General features: G+C 35.2%; 1 protein-coding gene across 1 annotated transcript in view; it reads right to left on the bottom strand.

Annotated features, from left to right (window-relative positions):
* mRpS2 (mitochondrial ribosomal protein S2) overlaps positions 1 to 20042 on the bottom strand; it is a 92594-nt gene that overhangs the window by 60376 nt on the left and 12176 nt on the right. Inside the window, exon 2 of the mRNA XM_090395843.1 lies at positions 9094 to 9204. Coding sequence (XP_090251969.1) covers positions 9094 to 9204 — 111 coding nt within the window. The remainder of the gene's footprint in view (positions 1 to 9093; positions 9205 to 20042) is intronic.

Here is a 20042-nt window from a genome sequence, read left to right as displayed (position 1 = left end):
TAAAGGATAGGGACACTTAAGGGTGTTCCCTGAGGGAATACCCTCTTCTTGGAAGTATGGCTGGGATGGTATACTATACCTCTCACTCAGATTTAGGTAGAGCTGGAATAGTGTGCTTCCCAGTCAGATTTAGAAGATTTAAGTAGAGCAATGTTTTTAATTTTAATAAAAACAGGGAGATCTAGGTCTTTCCTGGGAGAGACTTAGATTGTAAAGGTTTTTTTGATACACCATATCTCCAGACTGTATCAAAAGCTTTTTCCACAAAGAAAACAAACTAGGTGTTCACATTTCAAGAACATACTACAATTACGATGTTGTTTACTTTTCTGTTTTTGAATTGCTTCCTTTATATTCTTAATTTTCACTCCAGGAAAACTCTAAGTTTTAACTCGCTCATCAATAGCATGTTTTATTATAGAGTCACCATATCAAATAACTTCTTTTTTTTTTTTAATAACAACATTACTTACCTGATTTCTGTTACTTCCTGACTTACCTGTTTTTGTGCTTTGTTGTTTCTTATTTTTCTGCTTAATTTTCATTTTCTCCCTATGCTCAATTAAACGCCTCTTGACTTTTTGTAATTCCCACATCATTTCTCTGATGATCTGCTTTAATTTTGCTATTTTGGAGGTTAATTCATTTTCGTTAACCTCCTCCACAACTCCAATAACCTTGTTAGCAGAGCTAGCCTTCTTGATCTTGCCTGTGGTGCTTTTTTAGCATTACTTTTGTGCATTTTAGGTGTCATTTTAAGGTTACACTTATTGTTGAAATATCATAATAAAAATGTTATAAAATACTAAGTACACTAAAAACACTAAAATCTACACTAATATAGTATAGAAGGCTAATTTTCTAAGTAAAAAAACACAATAAAACAGACAAAAATCACCAATTTTACAGGAGCGCTAAATTCACCAACTAACCACAACGTATCCTTCTCATCTGGAATGACATAGAGAACCATTTGCAGTAGCTTTCCTAAAGGATAGCTGATATATTGTTTCTGCTAGAATGTCATGGGCATGGATTTTTAACAATTTCTGGAGATCCTTCCAATCTATTTTGAATAAAATGAGTGATATTTTCCATAATGGCCATTAGCCAACTGCATGGATAATTACAAATGATAGTCATTAGCATAGGCATCAGACATTTTGTGTTTCATATTTATATTATCAGATGATGCATCCACAGTATATGTATTTGGTGAGTGTTATGAAGCCTTCTGAAAAATTTCAGAATATGGAATTCAAATCAAAGAGATTTCTGATTGAGCCCTAGAGATCCCCTCCCCATGATGTGTGTGTGTGGGGGGGAGAATCATCATCATCATCAAATTCCTGCCATGTACCATGTACCCTCAAGGGGGTGTACAGAATATGATAGTACTACATGAAAAAATTACATCATTACTAACTTCCTATCTACAATTTCCCTCCAAATCAGTCTGTTACTTGTCAAGACTCCAACATTATCAGATCTTATATTTCTATCGTCTAAGGCACTTTGTACCGTATCAATCCACCTATATCTTGGTCTTCCTCTGGGTCGTTTTCCTGTCAACCTGGCAGAGAACACTTGTTTTGCTAATCTTTCCTCTCCCATTCTATTTAAGTGACCATACCACCTGAGATTAGCTCTGCTAACGCATTCCTGGATGCTGACAATGTCAAGTTCTTTCCTAATATATCCTCATTTTTAATATGATATTGCCATTGATGCCATCTGTTCACACCTCTAATCTTTCTCAGGACTCTCATATCTGCGGTCTCTAGTCTGGTCAAGTGTTTTACTTCTGACCCAGCTCTCAGATCCATAAGTTAAAACTGGTTTGAACACTGTCTTGTATACAGCTAATTTAGTGTTCCGACTAATTTCTTTCTTATTCCATATGAATTTATTCAATTGACTTCCCACCATACCAGCTTTGCTGATTCTGTTGTCTATTTCTATATTTAATTTACCATCTTCAGTAAAAATCGTGCCTAAGTAGCTGAAATGTTTTACTTGTTCCACAGGTTCTCCATTCACAACACAGTTGACATTTTCAATGATTCTGCCTATTTTCATTGTCTTTGTCTTTTTATTGCTGACCTTCATACCATATCTATTACAACAGCTATTCAATTTAGTCAGAGAATCTTGCAGACTTGTAGCAGATTTATTTAGAAGTATAACATCATCCACATAAAGCAAAGAGCTGCCATTAACATCTCCAATTTTGATCTCAGGTTTAATACCACATTCCTTCATAATGTGATCCATATAGATAATGAATAACAAAGGGGATAATGTACATCCTTGTCTCACACCAGATTTAACATTAAACCATCTTCCTGTACTTCCTTCAATTCTAACTGCTGACTTACAACTCAAATAAAGACTAAGTATTGCTTGATACAATGCCCCATTGACACCATATAACTGCAGCATATTGAATAGCTTCTCTCTTGGCACCTTGTCATATGCCTTTTCCAAATCGACAAAACTTAAATACAGATCTTTGCTGTATTCCCATGATTTCTCGACTATTTGTCGTAAAGTGAAGATCTGATTCTGACAGCCTCTATTTGGTTTGAATCCAGCTTGTTCATCACCAAGCTTTTCTTCCACAATTCTTCTCAACCGTTTCTCAAGTATACTTGCATAGATCTTGCCAGGAACACTCAGTAGGGAAATACCTCTGTAATTCTCACATTCAGTTTTATTTCCCTTTTTATATATGGGTACTATGAGAGCTCTATTCCAATCATCGGGAAATCGTCCCTCTGTCCAGGCTTTCTGAACTACGCAGTGCAGCCACTGTAAGACATTTATACCACCATACTTCAGCATTTCTGGTCGAATATCATCTACTCCTGCTGCCTTTCCACATTTCAAGCCTTTGATGGCTTTTTCTACTTCAAGTATGGATATGTATTCCTGACTACATGCCTGGTCAGTGTTTTTTTTATCACTGTGCTGTCATCACTGCTTGTTTCATTTAGCAGTTTTTCAAAGTAATTACTCCATACTTCAAGGATATCTTTTTCTCCTGTTTTCATGTCCCCTTTATCATCTTTAACTCCTTTTACAGCACTCTTTCCCCCATTCCTAAGCTTCTTCAACAACCTCCAGAATATTTTGCCACCTTCTTGATATTTATTTTCTATATTCTTGCCAAAGTCCTCCCATGACTTTTGTTTAGCTAGTTTTACACACTGTTTAGCTTTCTTACATTTGTTTCTGTATTCTGTGAGAGTAAAAGCTGACTTATTTGCCAGGAACTTTTGATATGATTTCTTCTTTTCCTTCACTGCCTCTGTAACTTCCTTTGTCCACCAGGGAGTTCTGATTTTTTTATCCTTGCACACAACCTCACCACATGCCTCTCTGGCAGAATCAATCAATGTTTTCTTCAGAGTTTGCTACTGAATCTCCAAGGTTTGATTCCTGTTCTCAAACTCTTTCATTTTCTTTTCATTAATTTTTCTGTATTTTAGTCTACAGTTTACATCTGAGAGCTGCTCAACTTTTATTCGCTTTAAAACTTTCTTACATGTTATTCTTTTCAATATGAAATTCAATTTTATCCTGCTCAAGACTAAATTGTGATCACTTCCAATTTCAAATCCTCTGTACACTCTGGTGTCCTGCACCAGGGAGAAAACATCACTATCAACAATAACATAGTCAATGAGACTTTTCTTATTCCTAGCCTCTTCTCTCCATGTGAATTTGTGCACATTTTTATATTGGAACATGGTGTTAGTAATAACCAGTCCATGTCCTGAGCAGAAATCCAACAGATATTTGCCATTATTATTAGCTTTGCTCTTTTCTCCAAATTTTCCCAAAATATTTTTGTATGTCTCACAATCATTTCCTACTCTGCTATTTATATCCCCAACAAGGACCAATTTTTCCTTTTTCATTGTGTCAGTTGCTTTTTCTAAAGCCTCAAAAAATTCCTCCACTTCTACCTCAGCAGAACCTTCTGTGGGACCAGAGGCACAAATAAGTCTCATTGTCCAGTTCCCCATTCTCATATTTGCCCACATTACTCTACTTGAGACTGACTGCCATTCAAGAAGATTAGCCTTGTATTTTGTGTTGAATACTATGGCTACTCCTTCTTTTCCTTGATTGTCATTGCCTGAATATAACATTTTGTATTTATTGCTCAGAAAGATCTCACCAGTTTTGGTCTTTTTTGTTTCACTCACCCCTATTATGTCGATCTGGTACTTATCTAATTCCTCAGCTAGCTCCATTTCTTTGCCATTCAGGCTTCTTACGTTGATAGTACCGATCTTTAACTCTGGTGATGTTGAGTTGGGGTGTGTTTTCAGATTTGTTCCGGTAGCTGACTTTTCGCTGTTCGCCCTGGTTCCCTGGCAAAAACAACGGGGGCCTTGTTTAACCGGGTGACGCCCCAGCCGGCATGAAATTTTATCATGTTGTACCATCATTTTTTATTTTGGTTTAACCAATAAGAATACAATTTGGTCGGCTAAATCCCAAATTGCCAGCCCATCCTTGTTTGTTCAGTATCAAAGTAGATACCCAACAGGGTGCACCACCAGAAGGTGAGGATTGGACATTAGGTCAGAAGCCCTGGTCGGTTCTCCGCATTCCTTTAAAGGCTATGTGGAGGTCTACTCTCAGTTATACAGCTTTGACCCTTAAGCACCCCGGGGGTGCTTAATACAAACATACCACAATAGCAAAACATATGACATTCACTGTACAGCAATTGGTAAATGCATTAAGAAATGAGTCCAAGAGAAAATAAGGTGTTTACAGCACAGATCAGTGTTATAAACTACTAATTTTTAATACATCTGACATTCATAAATAAACAATCATTTCCTTCTATTTATATATACAAAATACTTTCTTTTCTTTTAATTTTACATGCAATCAGCATTCATTTTGATAAAATTATGGAGACCACCACTACTGTGTTGAGAATTGCTTTGATTTCCAACGTTTCGACCTTCATATTAAGACCATCTGGATTACACACACACACACACAAACAGACAAGCTACATTACAATCTAAACTGACACTAATTTGATTAACCATTATTCTACTGGTGTGATCTCTAGTGAAAGAAAAAACCTGCATCAAAACTAAGTCCTATTTACATGGTGAGAAAAAAACATTCATATTATCTTTTAATACAGTGAAAGTGGTGGCATAATCAATAATTAAACATTAGTATTTGTTATATTATATAAGCTAAGATCCTAGAGTACTAGAGTCCTAATTATAATTGACCTCTTAGAACAAAATGTTCTAAGAGGTCAATTACAAAATAGAGTAACAAAATTCTTGGAATTTTTAAACCATCGTTATTGTTGAGATTAGGGTGGTTAATTAGGATTTCATAAGCCTCCTTAAACTTGTGCTCATACCAAGTTTTGGTGTGATGTAATGAATAGGTGCCTTTCTAGTCAGTTATATATAGAGTATCAAGGGCATGATTAGAAAGGCCAGATTCACCTGAGTTATTAAATTTAGTGTGTCATTTATGTTCATTTTTTCCAGATAGGAATTTTCTGCGTCTAGTTTTACCTATATTCCAGATTAACCTAGTTTCACAGTATACTCCAGGGTGGGCCAGGAGAGGAAGAGGATCCTTAGAAGAGTTGCATAAGTTCTAGAGGTTTAAAGGTGGCATTAAGGTTATGTTTGCATAGTATTCTGTTTATTTTATCTGATATTCTTTTAATGTATGGAATGGCTACAGTTTTATTGTAATCTAGTTTCCTTTTAATATTAGATGCAGTCTTGTGAAGGATTTTGTTGACAGTATTTCTGCTATAGCCATTTTTTTTTTTTAAGGAAAGTATTGCTGATAATTTTTAATTCATGCTAAAGTGTTTGCTCACTGAAGCAAATATTTAAAGCCCTGTTTTATGGTGCATTAATGATACCTAGTTTTTTCTCGAGTGGTGGTAAAGTTAACGAGTATATACTGCCGTGTATGTGTAGGCGTAAACAGCGAAGGAAAGATTGCCAGAAGGAAGCGGTTAGACAAGTGTATCCAGAAATGGAAGTCTGTTCTTTCAGTTTCAATTATATACATTTGTGTTATTTGTTCAGATGACTAAGAAAGGTGTTCAAAGTCTGGCAGCTGTGGGGATAGATAATGACACAAATGTCACAAAAGATACAAATTTCTACCTGATATCACAGTCTTCTTTGCCTACATACTATGTTCTGGTTATTTTGTGTGGCAAAATAATATCAATTCAAAAACTATTGCTTTCGATGGTAGCAAAATGTACAAACTAAAAAAAAAACTCACTGAAAACTAAAACACTTCAAATTAAAAACACCAGATTTTAAAGATTGCTCCAATGAGCAAGCACTTAAAAAGCATGAATAAAAAATTCTCAGCAATACTTTCCTTAAAAAAAAAATTCTCAGTAAATTCCACCTTTAAACCTCCTGCAAAATTAAAGAACATATTCAACTCTTCTAAGGATCCCCTTTCTCCCCTGGGGTATACCGTATTCACTGCATCTGTAACCTGCAAAGACACAATTCCTATCTGGGAATAAAAAAAAAGTATCATAAATGACACACTAAATTTAATAATTTAGTGTGTCATTTATGAATAAAGTGAAGCTGGACTTTCTGATCATGCCCCTGATACTCTACACATAACTGACTAAAAAAGAACATATTCATTACACCACACCAAAACTTGGAATGAGTGCAAGTTTAAGGAGGCCTGTGAAATCCTAATTAACCACAATAATCTCAACAATAATAATGGCTTAAAAATCCCAAGAATATGGATGGTACATATCTTTCCCACATAACCTTTTGTTCTAAGAAGTCAATTATAATTAGGACTCTAGTACCCCAGAATCTTACAGAGATAATGGAGGCCTAATCAATACTAATGCTCAATTATTGATTAGGCCTCCATTATCTCTGTAATACAGATATAATTCATATCTGTATTACAGATATGAATATAAAAATTCATATCTTTTAATAAAAGATATGAATTTTTTCTCTGGCCATGTAAAAATAGGATTTAGCTTTGTTGCAGGTTTTTTTTTTTCCTCTCTCTCTCTCTCTCTCACTTCAGAGATCAGACCAGCAGAATAACTGTTGATCAAATTAGTGTCACTTGGCATACTATCTGAACTGTAATGTAGATTGCCTGTGTATACATATGTGCATACTCCAAATGATGACCTTAATATGAAGGTAAAAAATGTTGGGAAATTGAAGTAATCATTCTTAACATGGTAGTAGTTTCCATAATTTTATCAAAATGAAATATTTTCTTTATTTAATTCATCATTATCTTAATAAGCAATAATTCACTACCTATCCTTCCCACATCTTTCTTCACTCAATATACTCTAATCTTAGCATTTATGGTCACGCCTATAGCTATGCCTGTCTTTCTGCAGTAAGTCAACTTCACACCATCTTAAAGATTCAGCCCATTCCCTCATACCTTTTACAGATTTATATTTCTCTGACTCTCCACACTTTCATCCAAGAAACCTTTTTCTAACCTTTCACTATTTGGCTTACTCAAATGCAATAGTTCTCTTCTTTCTCCAATTCTTCTTCCATCCTTGGAAGTTGAGAATGAGTGTTATCAAGGAGGTGAGGGCTAGATTTCTCTCTCATAGAGTGATGCATCATTGAATAGATTGCCGTTGGATGTGTGTGTGTGTGCAAGTAGTGTGAATGAATTCAAGAACAGGTATGACAGATGGTGCGAATCATATGGCCTCCTTCAATGAGTTCTTGACTTCCTGGTGGTCTCTCTTAGTAATAATAACAAAAAAATCAATCCCAGATATCTACAAATTCAAGTCCTCTTCTGTGCATTCTGGTCATCACATTTTCTACTTTTGCAGCTATTTATGACAGAAAATAATGTTGAGAAATAAACATAAATCTGATTGATTAAACTTAAAAAAACAATATTAATGGTATAATGTATTTATAGTTCTTAAGGATCAAAATCTTTCTAACTTTAGACAATGAAAGGGACACCATTCCAATTTATGTTGGGACAATGTATAGGACTTTGAAGCTCGATGTAAACAAATGGTTTGCGAACAGTTTTTATGAATTAGGCCTGTCTTTCCAATCTTTGCAACTGATCTTGCATTCTGTGTTGGCTCCATGCTGTGCAACATCTGACTTATGCAATTTTTAGCAAGATATAATTTCAGTGTTTCCTAAGTGTCTTCTCTGCAGAGTGGCCTATTTTCTTCAAAATATGAAAGATTAGACTTACATGGGACTTGGTAAACACTTTGTCCAGACAAAAGAATGAGTATCTCTGATGGTAAGCAAGAAACTGGACAAACTACAGAAGCAAAAAAAAAACTGATGCTTCTTCAGCATTCTGGCAATATTTTGGGGGTTGATACATGTATGAATCAAAGATGACAAAGAATGAATCATAAATTCATACAGTCTTACTTTGCATGACACCTCCACTGAATGTAAGGTTCCCATTCCATATGTTTATGGCATGGGTTTAAGGAATAAAAGTGTAGACACTTGCCTTATGCTAAACAGACATTAAACAACCCAGTACATATTTCAATTCTAAATCTGACTTACAGCTAAGTATAGGCTATATACCACTCTGTATAACCATTCACATTTGTACACTATGTACTGTAGGTTCTGAACAGCTCTCAAGTTTGCTTGCATAACCAGTAAGAGATTATTATTCTTCTGTAATGCTCACATTCAGTATCATTTCTCCTTTCATATCTGAGTCACAAGTTTTACTCCATTCACCTGGAATTCAGCTTTCTGGTCAGAAGGTTGGATCCTCATATATTCACATTTTCACCACTTCCATCTAACTGAATTAATGCATTTTAAATAGACAGCTGTCAACTGTTAAGAAGAAAAATGAGTAGTGGAGACTGAAACAAGGTGCAGACAAAGGCTTTCTCAAGATGAAAATTTAAAAATAAAAAAAATAAAATAAAATAATTCAGATCTGTAGGAGACAATAAATCATCATAGAATTTTTCTTAACTGAATACATTAAATTACACAATATTAAACTAAATTCTGTGAATATATTACAAACCATCTCCAGTAATCTGATCTTTGTGTTGAGGAATTTGCATGGATAATAATTTTAATGGTTTGTCACTGATGAGCCATTTATGTGCCTTGAAATTTCCATTTCTGAAAATTTCTGTAAATAAACAATAGCAAATAAGAAATAAAGATTTTAAAATAAGAATCACAGATCAAAGTATGATTAAATAATAATAATGAATTATAAAATTTTTTATGCATTTCCTTAACTAACACAACATTTTTTCACTTTTTTTTTTGGTTGGTTGGTTTGTAATTATCACAAGGAGCTCAAGCAATAATGGTGAGTTGTATGTGTTCTCAGACTAGCTTGTTGCAAGCTAGTCTGGAGAATATTTTCTGCAAACTAGATTAAAGACCACTAGTTTTACACTATTCTGCACGGTAATGTACTCTAACTTTCAGAGTCTGCTAATCCAGCCTCAGCTAAAAAGGATTATAAAAATGTTTTTCATATATCAAATGATGATAAGCCTTCAGTCGTCATTTATAACAATTCATGCAGATTATATTTTTAAACATACTATTTAAAAAATCGGATGCTATTAAAAAAAAAAAAAAAAAATATATATATATATATATATATATATATATAAATCAAGAAATTTAACAAACCAAAGTAATAATTAACAATAATAGGTTTCAATGCTTAAAAGATATTAACCCAAGCTAAAAGTGAAACGTTTTCAGTTCGTATTCTGTGAATATTTCTGAAATGAAAACATTTCAGAACTGTAAAAAATGATGATGCAAACTGAAAACAATGTTAACGGAATCAAGCTTTGTATACAAACAAGGCATATAGACTCCCAAAATGTTTTCTACAGAAAGACTATTATCATCATCAAATTCTTGACATATACCCTCAAGAGGTGTACAGAATATGATAGTACTACATGAAAAATTTACATCATTACTAACTTCCTATCTACAATTTTCCTCCAAATCAGTCTGTTACCTATCAAGACTCCAACATTATCAGATCTTATATTTCTATCTTCTAAGGCACTTTTTACTGTATCAATCCACCTATGTCTTTGACTTCCTCTGAGTCTTTTTCCTGCCAACTGGACAGAGAACACTTGATCTTTCCTCTCCCATTCTGTTTAAGTGACCATACCACCTGAGATTAGCTCTGCTAACATGTTCCTGGATGCTGACAATGTCAAGTTCTTTCCTAATATCCTCCTTTTTAATATGATATTACCATTGATGTCATCTGTTCATATCTCTAATCTTTCTCAGGACTCTGATATCTGTAGTCTCTAGTCTTTGGTAAAGTGTTTTACTTCTGACCCAGCTCTCAGATCCATAAGTTAAAATTGGTTTGAACACTGTTTTCTATACAGCTATTTAGTGTTTTGATACCTGGTATGGTAGGAAATCAACTGATTTCCTACCATGTTGATTCTGTTGTCTATTTCCATATTTAATTTACATCTTCACTAAAAATCGTGCCTAAGAAGCTGAAATGTTTTACTTGTTTTATAGGTTCTCCTCCATTCACGATGGAGTTGATATTTTCAATGTTTCTGCCTATTCTCATTGTCTTTGTCTTGTTATTGCTGACCTTCATAGCATAAATATTACAACAGTTATTCAATATAGTCAGGGAATCTTGCAGACTTGTAGTGGATTTATTTAGATGTATGACATCATCCACATAAAGCAAAAAGCTGAGATTAACATCTCCAATTTTGATATCACGTTTAATACCACTTTTCTTCATAATGTGATCCATATAGATAATGAATAACAGAGGGGACAATGTACATCCTTGTCTGACACCAGATATAACATTAAACCATCTTCCTGTACTTCCTTCAATTCTAACTGCTGACTTACAACTCAAATAATGACTAAGTATTGCTTGATATAATACCCCATTGACACCATATAGCAATTAGAATAGCTTCTCTCTCTTGGCACCTTATCATATGCCTTTTCCAGATCTACAAAACTTAAATACAGATCTTTGTTATATTCTCATGATTTCTCAACTATTTGTCGTAAAGTGAAATTCTGATTCTGACAGCCTCTAATTGGCCTGAATCTGGCTGGTTCTTCACCAAGCTTCTCTCCCAGAATCCTTCTCAACTGTTTCTCAAGTATACTTGCATATATCTTACCAGGAACACTCAGTAGAGAAATACCTCTGTAATTCACACATTCAGTTTTATTTCACTTTTTGTATATGGGTACTATGAGAGCTCTACTCCAATCATCTGGAATTCGTCTCTCTGTCCAGGCCTTCTGAACTATGCAGTGCAGCCACTGTAAGACTTTTATACCTCCATACTTGAGCATTTCTGGTCAAATATCATTTACTCCTGCTGCCTTTCCACATTTCAGGCTTTTGATGGTTTTTCTACTTCAAGTATGGATATGTATTCCTGACTGCATGCCTGTTGAGTGTTTTTTTACCACTCTGCTGTCATCACTGCTTGTTTCATTTAGCAATTTATCAAAGTAATTACTTCATACATCAAGGATATCTTTTACCCCAGTTTTCATGTCACCTTTATCATCTCTAATTTCTTTTACAGCATACTTATCTCCATTTCTGAGCTTCTTCAACAACTTCCAGAATATCTTGCCACCTTCTTGATATTCATTTTCTATGTTCTTACCAAAGTCTTCCCATGACTTTTGTTTAACTAGTTCTACAGAGTGTTTAGCTTTCTTACATTTGTCCCTATATTCTCTAAGAGCACAAGCTGACTTATTTGCCAGGAACTTTTGATATGCTTTCTTCTTTTCTTTCACTGCCTCTTCAACTTCCTGTGTCCGCCATGGAGTTCCGATTTTTCTATCCTTACGGACAATCTCACCACATGCCTCTCTGGTTGAATCAATCAGTGTTTTCTTCAGGGTTTGCCACTGAATCTCCAAGGTTCTGTCTCAAATTCTTTCCTTTTTTCTTGAATAATGTTTGTATATTTTAGTCTATAATTCACATCTGAGAGCTGCTCAAGTTTTATTCGCCATAAAACTTTCTTACATGTTCTTCTTTTCAATATGAAATTCAATTTTATCCTGCTCAAGACTAAAAGGTGATCACCTCCAATTTCAAATACTCTGTACACTCTGTTGTCCAGCACCAAGGAGAAAACATGACTATCCATAATAATATAGTCTCGTTGACTATGTTATTATGGATAGTCATGTTTTTAAAGAAACATGACTATCCATAAGAAACACTCATTGATTCAGCCAGAGAGACATGTGGTGAGGTTGTCTGTAAGGATACAAAATCGGAACTCCATGGTGGACACAGGAAGTTAAAGAGGTAGTGAAGAAAGCATATCAAAAGTTCCTGTAAGTCAGCTTGTACTCTTAGAAAATAGAGAGACAAATGTAAGACAGCTAAACACTGTGTAAAACTAGCTAAACAAAAGTCATGGGAAAACTTTGATAATAACATAGAAAATAAATATCAACAATACTCTTTCCTCCATTTGTGAGCTTCTTCTGGAAAAAAGTGGAGAAAAAGATATCCTTGACGTATGGAGTAATTGCACTGAGGTAAAAAACACTGAACAGGCATGCGGTCAGGAATATATTCAGGAATTTATACCTGAAGTAGAAAATGCCATCAAAAGCCTGAAATGTGGAAAGGCAGCAGGAGTAGATGATATTCAACCACAAATTCTCAAGTATGGAGGGATAAAAGTCTTACAGTGGCCGAAATGCACTGCATAGTTCAGAATGCCTGGACAGAGGGATTAATTCTGGATAATGGATAGCTGGAAAAGAGATCAATGTAGCTTGGGGGATTTTCAAAAAATATTTAGTGGATGCAATGTCTAAATGTATACCATGGGTGAGAAGGTTAAATAAGTTAGGTGTGAGATGGATGAATAAAGACATTAAGCATGCAATACAGAGAAAAAGGGCATTGTGGTGGCAGCATAAGAGAAGTGGAAGTAACCAATTTCATGAGTTCTACAAAGACCAAGCAAGGAGAGTGACTTGGTTGGTGAGAGTAGCTAAAGAGAGGTATGAACAGCAGTTAGCTAATGAAGCTAAAAAGAATCCTAGGGAGTTCTTTCGATATGTAGCCAGCAAAAGAAAGAATGATTATGGAAGGATGACATTGATTGGAGGAAATGGTATAAAGACAGCTGTTGCAGAATGTGTGGTGGAGATACTTAATGAGCAGTTCATAAAGATCTTTCAATCTTTTGAATGTGACTTCATGGAGGGATTAAGAGCAGTTGATGATGGGGAGGAGAGACTGACTGTAAGTGAGCAAGAGGTGTTTGGGGAGTTGAGTAAACTAGATGTAAATAAGGCTGTGGGACTTGATAATATATCACCGCGTATTCTGAAGGAATGTGCCAGAGTGTTGACACCTGCCTTGACATATTTTTTTAATACGAGTCTTGCACTTGGTCAAGTCCCTAAAGAGTGGAAGGAGGGCAAGATTGTGCCACTTCATAAAGGAGGTGATCGAACTCAAGCATCAAACTATAGGCCTATCTGTGTGTCAGGTGTTGTGGTTAAGTTGTTGGAGAAGCTTGTGAGAACTAGGATCCAGAGTTGGGTTGACAACAATGGTATAATCTTTGATGGACAGCATGGATTTGCTAAAGGGAGGTCGTGTTTTAGTAATCTACTTACTTATTACAATAAAGTGACTGCTTCCTTGGACAGAGGAGAAGGATACACAGTAATATACTTGGATTTTGCAAAAGCTTTTGATAGAGTACCTCATGATAAGTTGACAGTCAAACTAGAGCAGATGGGGTTGGATATTAGATTAGTGCATTGGATTGGAGACTGGCTATCTGATAGGTATCAACAAGTTGTGTATGGGGGTGCAATATCCAGGAAAAGGAAAGTCACTAGTGGAGTGCCTCAGGGATCTGTTTTAGGGCCATTACTATTTAACTTGTATATTAATGATATTGGCGAAGAATTGGATGGAGATATTCAGTTGTTTGCAGATGATGCAAAGTTGGGACGAACCATAAAGAGTAGTGAAGATGTTGTGGCCTTGCAAGAAGACTTGAATAAATTGAGTGATTGGGCAAGCAAATGGGGATGTGAGTTCAATGTTGCAAAATGTAAGGTTTTAAAATTTGGAAAACAAAGATGGGATGCAGAATTTATGCTTGGTGAGAATATATTGTTGGAAGTAGAGGAAATAAGAGAACTGGGAGTGATAGGGGATAAGGATCTAAAATTTAGGGGACACATCGCCAAAATTGTGAAGACAACACAAAGACTTCTGGGAATGATGAGGAAGACACTGACGTGTAGAAGTAGGGAGATTCTTGTTCCATTGTATAAGGCTTTGATTAGGCCACACATGGACTATTGTGCCCAGATTTGGTCACCTGGTTTTCAGAAGGATGAAGAGATGTTGGAAAGGGTGCAAAGGCAACTGACTAAGGTAGTTTCTGGCCTCTGGAATGTTGAGTATGAGGAAAGATTGAAAAGATGTAATTTGCAGAGTCTAGTGGAGAGAAGGAAGAGGGGAGATATGATAGAGACCTACAAGTTGGTAAGGGGTTGTTATAGGATCAATGGTGGAGAAGTTCTACAGAGAATAGTGGGAGATCAGGGGAGAACCAGAGGTCATACCTGGAAACTGTATAAAGAGGGTGTGAGTAGGGGAGTGAGAGGCAGGTTTTTTTCGTGCAGAGTTGTGAATGATTGGAATGCCTTGCCTGAGAGTGTGGTGTCTGCAAGGAGTTTGAATGTGTTTAAGACCCGGTATGATGAGATGTGTGTGAGATAAAAGGACCTCCTAGATGAGTCTTTGACTCCATGAGGTCTTGTTTTAATAATAATAATAATAATAATAATATAAAAAGGGAAATAAAATTGAATGTGACAATTACAGAGATATTTCTTTACTCTAAGATATTCCTCTTAAAAGTATATGCATATACTTGAGAAACAGTTGAGAAGGATTCTGGGAGAGAAATCTGGTGAAGAACAAACCGGATTCAGGTCAAATAGAGGCTATCATGATCAGATTTTCACTTTATGACAAATAGGCGAGAGATCATGGTAATATAACAAAGATCTGTATTTAAGTTTTGTAGATCTGGAAAAGGCATATAACAAGGTTACAAGAGAGAAGCTATTCAAAATGCTAGTTATATGTGTCAATGGGGCATTATATCAAACAATACTTCGTCATTATTTATAAGTCAGCAGTTAAAATTGAAGTACAGGAAGATGGTTTAATGTTAAATCTGGTGTCAGACAAGGTTGTACGTTGTCCCATTTGTTATTCATTATCTATCTGGATCACATTATGAAGGAAAGTGGTATTAAACATTATATCAAAATTGGAGATGTTAATCTCAGGTCTTTGCTTTATGTGGATGATGTTACACTTCGAAATAAATCCGCTACAAGTCTGCAAGATTCCCTGACTAAATTGAATAACTGTTGTAATATTTATGGTATGAAGGTCAGCAATAAAAAGACAAAGACAATGAAAACAGGCAGAAGCAATGAAAATAATCAACTGCACTGTGAATGGAGAACCTATAGAACAAGTAAAACATTTCAGGCACGATTTTTAGTGAAGATGTAAATTAAATATGGAAATAGACAACAGAATCAGCAAAGATGGTATGGTGGGAAGTCAATTGAATAAATTCATATGGAATAAGAGAGAAATTAGTCGGAACACTAAATTAGCTGTATACAAGACAGTGTTCAAACCAATTTTAACTTAGGATCTGAGAGCTGGGTCAGCAGTAAAACACTTGACCAAAGACTAGAGACCGCAGATATGAGAGTCCTGAGAAAGATTAGAGGTGTGAACAGATGGCATCAATGGCAATATCATATTAAAAATGAGGACATTAGGAAAGAACTTGACATTGTCAGCCTCCAGGAATGTGTTAGCATAGCTAATCTCATGTGGTATGGTTACTTAAACAGAATGGGAGAGGAAAGATTAAGTGTTCTCTGTCCAGGCAGGAAAATGACTGAGAGGAAGACAAAGACACAGGTGGATTGATACAGTAAAAAGTGCCTTAGAAGATAGAAATATAAGATCTGATAATGTTGGAGTTTTGACAGGTAACAGACTGATTTGGAGGAAAATTGTAGATAGGAAGTTAGTAATAATGTAAATTTTTCATGAGTACTTCATATTCTGTACACCCCTCGAAGGTATATGTGAGTGAATTTGATGATATATATATATATATATATATATATGTAAAACACTTAAGAATAAGTTTTGAATATCTGCATGTTCAACATTTGAGGCCCACTATATCCAGATTTTGGGAGTGCTAGATCAGATCCTTTTTCACCAAAATGAAACAAATTTTTTAGCTCATTTTTAACAAAGACAGAATAGTACCATAAGGACTACAATCCTTAAGGAAATTTTCAAATTTGGGTTTCAAGATCCTATATATCCAAAGCATGGGAGTGTTGTATTAGTTCTTGTTTGTTTTACTAGTATTGTATACAAAATTAACTTCTTTTTTTTTTATCCTACTTCTATGCTACACCTTTCTTACTGTCAACAAAGGTCATGATGATGGTAAAATAATAATAAAAAAATAACTTAATTGGCTTAAGTAAGTCTGCTGAATGCAAAATGACATTTTTATTGTTCCATCATCTACAATTTGCTTAGAAATCGGCAGTACTGAGTTATATTGAGTCAATACATCTGCACTCTAGGTCATAGGAGAGAATAGGGATTACAAAGTGATACGTGCCACTATCACTACATGAGATAGTTTTGCTTATGTGTTGTGATTACATTACCATAAAGAGTGTGAGCAGGCATATGTACAGATAAGCATAAGATCTGTTTTTGAGCCAAAGTGATTTAATATTTGCTTTCTGTTGGCTGATGTGTTTAAAGTGACTTTCTGGAGCACATTTTGGTGTAATAGCTCATTAGTTGTTGCATAAAGATTGGCCTGCATCATCGCTATCTACTGTTACAGTGACCACAAATGTGTCAGTACTTTTAAAGGGAATGCATTTGGGCCTATGAAACTGCTTTTAAGTAGAATGTCCATCTGAAATATTGAAAAACTAGCACGAATACTTCCAAAGCTGTTACTGTCATTTTTTTTAGGGATGTGATACAAGCAACAATTATTACAGAGATACTGCAAAATATGTGCATCAGGCCTGATCCAACATGTAAAGATCGACTGTCTACATTCACATTTGGATTTCTTTCCTTCTAACTCAGACGTTGGTGGTAATAAATATGACAGATGGTTCCATTAGATTGTTCCTTGCCTGGAACAATGGTATCCAGGCAAGTAATTCCAGTATGCTTACTGCATTTTGTTCGCTTTTAATTAAAGGTGCCAGACATAAGCAGAGGACTTACAGGAAGGATTAATTTTTTTTAATATTATAAATCAAATTCAAGATGAAAAAAATTAAGACTTGCCTAATTTCACTTCAAAACAAATTTCAATTTGTTGCTAAGTGTAATTACAAAAAACATCCCTGGTGCCGAAATATGTGAAAAATATTAACAAATTTAATAAAATGCCACTACTGCACACTGCTACTAAGGTTAATACTGATAACAAAATTACTAGAACAGCAGTTCATGTAAAGCAAGTACTAGCACTATTACAATATGTTTTTTTTTTTTTTTAATATGGATTCTTAAAAATAAAGTAAATCTAAAGTCATTTCATTCATTCATTGCAGAGAGCAGTTTTGACCTCCTGGATTCTGAATAAATAATATAGGATTTAAATTATACTATTTCCACTTTTATTAGAAATAGCACAATTTTATGTGAATGACCATGATCATTTATAGAAATTTCTATGTTGTAGGTCTATATTATTATTACCACCTGAGACCTCCACGGAGTCAAGCACTCATCGAGGGAGGCCATACATCACTAAAACAGCTGTCATACCTTCCCTTAAATTCATTCACACTAGATGCACTCACTACCCCTAAAGGCAAACTATTCCAATCACTCACTGCTCTATGAGAGAAAAACCTAGTTCTTATCTCTTTCTTGACTGCGAACAAACTTAACTTTCATGGATACCCCTTGTTCTCTCTCTCTCCAGCTTCCATATAATGAAAATTTTCAGACGATATTCTATAACACCCATTCAGAAGTTTATAGACCTATCATATCATCTCTCTTTTTTTCCACAGCATGTAATCCACATATTTGCAATCTGTCCCCAGTTGTAATTGTAATCTTTATTAAGATTTTTATTACGAGTTACAATAGTAACTCTTCTTTGCACCCTTTCCATTGCTTCTTTATCCCCTTAGAACCTGGGAGACCAAATCTGCATTCAATAATCCAGATGATATCTTATCAAGGCCTTATAAAGAGGTAAAATGACTTCCTTATCCTTATAAGTCAAGGTTTGCTTCAACATTGCAATTACCCTCTAAGTTTAATTTACAACTTTTGCTATGTGACCTTTGAACTTCAAACAAGATCCCTAACCTCATCAGTTTCTTGTCATCACACCAAAGTGCATAACTTTACACTTACTATCATTAAACTGAAAACGATTTTCATTTGTCCAAATTTCCAGCCTATTCGAATCATTTTGTAAGTCCTAAATATCAGTAGCATCCCTGGTTGTCCTGCCTATCTTTGCATCATCATCATCAGCAAACAATTGCACATCTCCTGTTACTCTTCCCAATGTCATTGATTGAACAACAATGGCCCAAGGACTGAACCCTGAGGTATACCACTGGTCACCATAAATCTGGCAGATTCACACCTACCTTTATACCACTTTTTGCTATCTGTCTGCCAACCATTCACTGATCAAGTCAAGAGTTTATATTCCAATCCCATCTTCTCCTGTTTATGCAATAGCCTTTCATGTGGCATCCTATCAAATGCCTTAGCAAAATCCAATATTATCATAGTGTATCAATTCCCTTTATCCAACTCAGGTGTAACATTGTTATGAAATAGCAAATTGCTAAAACATGACCTTCCTTTAGTAAACCAATGCTGCTCCTTGCAGAGTATAGCTTGTCTGCCCAATTCTGTATGCGAGTTTTTACCAACTTCTCTAAAATCTTCACTACCACACCAGATATACTGATAGTCAGTAGACATCAGTTTTTGCACCACCTTTGTACCATGAAACTATCATACATTCCTTCCATTCCTGGGGTATCATTCTGAGACTCAAGTTATACAAACATGTGAAAGGCCTAACCAATTCAATTGAACATTCCTTTAGCAAACAGGCTGATATTCCATCTATTCCTATAGACAAATTCTTATCCAGTGAGCACTCATTAATTGAACAATCTCATTAGCTTCTGACACTAGAGTACCATCTGCATTCAGTAAACTTATTCTTACACATTTATTCCTCATTTTGCTTGCAGCATAACAAAATTCTTTTGGATTGTTTTTAGCCTGTATAGCCAATTTCTTTTATACTCCAATCTAGCTTCCCACACAATACTACTTGTTAGTTTTCTGGCCTGCACTTCATATATTTCATAACTCCTCTCACTCTTATTCTCATGATATTCTTTCCACATCATCATCTTCTTGTGGATTTCTTGCTTAATAAGGTTGCATATCCATTTCACTCCCAACCAATTTATTCTTCAAACACTAGGGATACATTCAGATACCACCTCATTTAAGCACTTTTTCAAAGATTCCCATGCATTGCTGACATTTTACCCATTCAGTAACTGATACCATGGGACTAAAGAGGGTATTCTCCTAAGTTGATCATCATTTCCAGCTTTGTAGTTCTGCATGTAACCTGTTTTAATCGGAACATCAATACAATTAGATACTTCCCAAGAAAGCACAGCATGATCAGTGTCACCAATTGGTGGTAAAAATAGCCATATTCTTAGTTTATCATAGTGTAAACTAAGTTTATCATAGTGTAACCCCTCTATGAGCAAATCCAACATTCTTTGACCTGAAGTTCCTTCTTTCACACGCTG

Source organism: Typopeltis vanoorti, chromosome 7 (genome assembly GCF_054136105.1).
Source record: "Typopeltis vanoorti isolate ZY-2024b chromosome 7, IOZ_Tvanoo_1.0, whole genome shotgun sequence".
Taxonomy (NCBI): Eukaryota; Metazoa; Arthropoda; class Arachnida; order Uropygi; family Thelyphonidae; genus Typopeltis; species Typopeltis vanoorti.
Note: the sequence above shows the minus strand (reverse complement) of the source record. Positions and strands in the feature narration are given on the sequence as shown.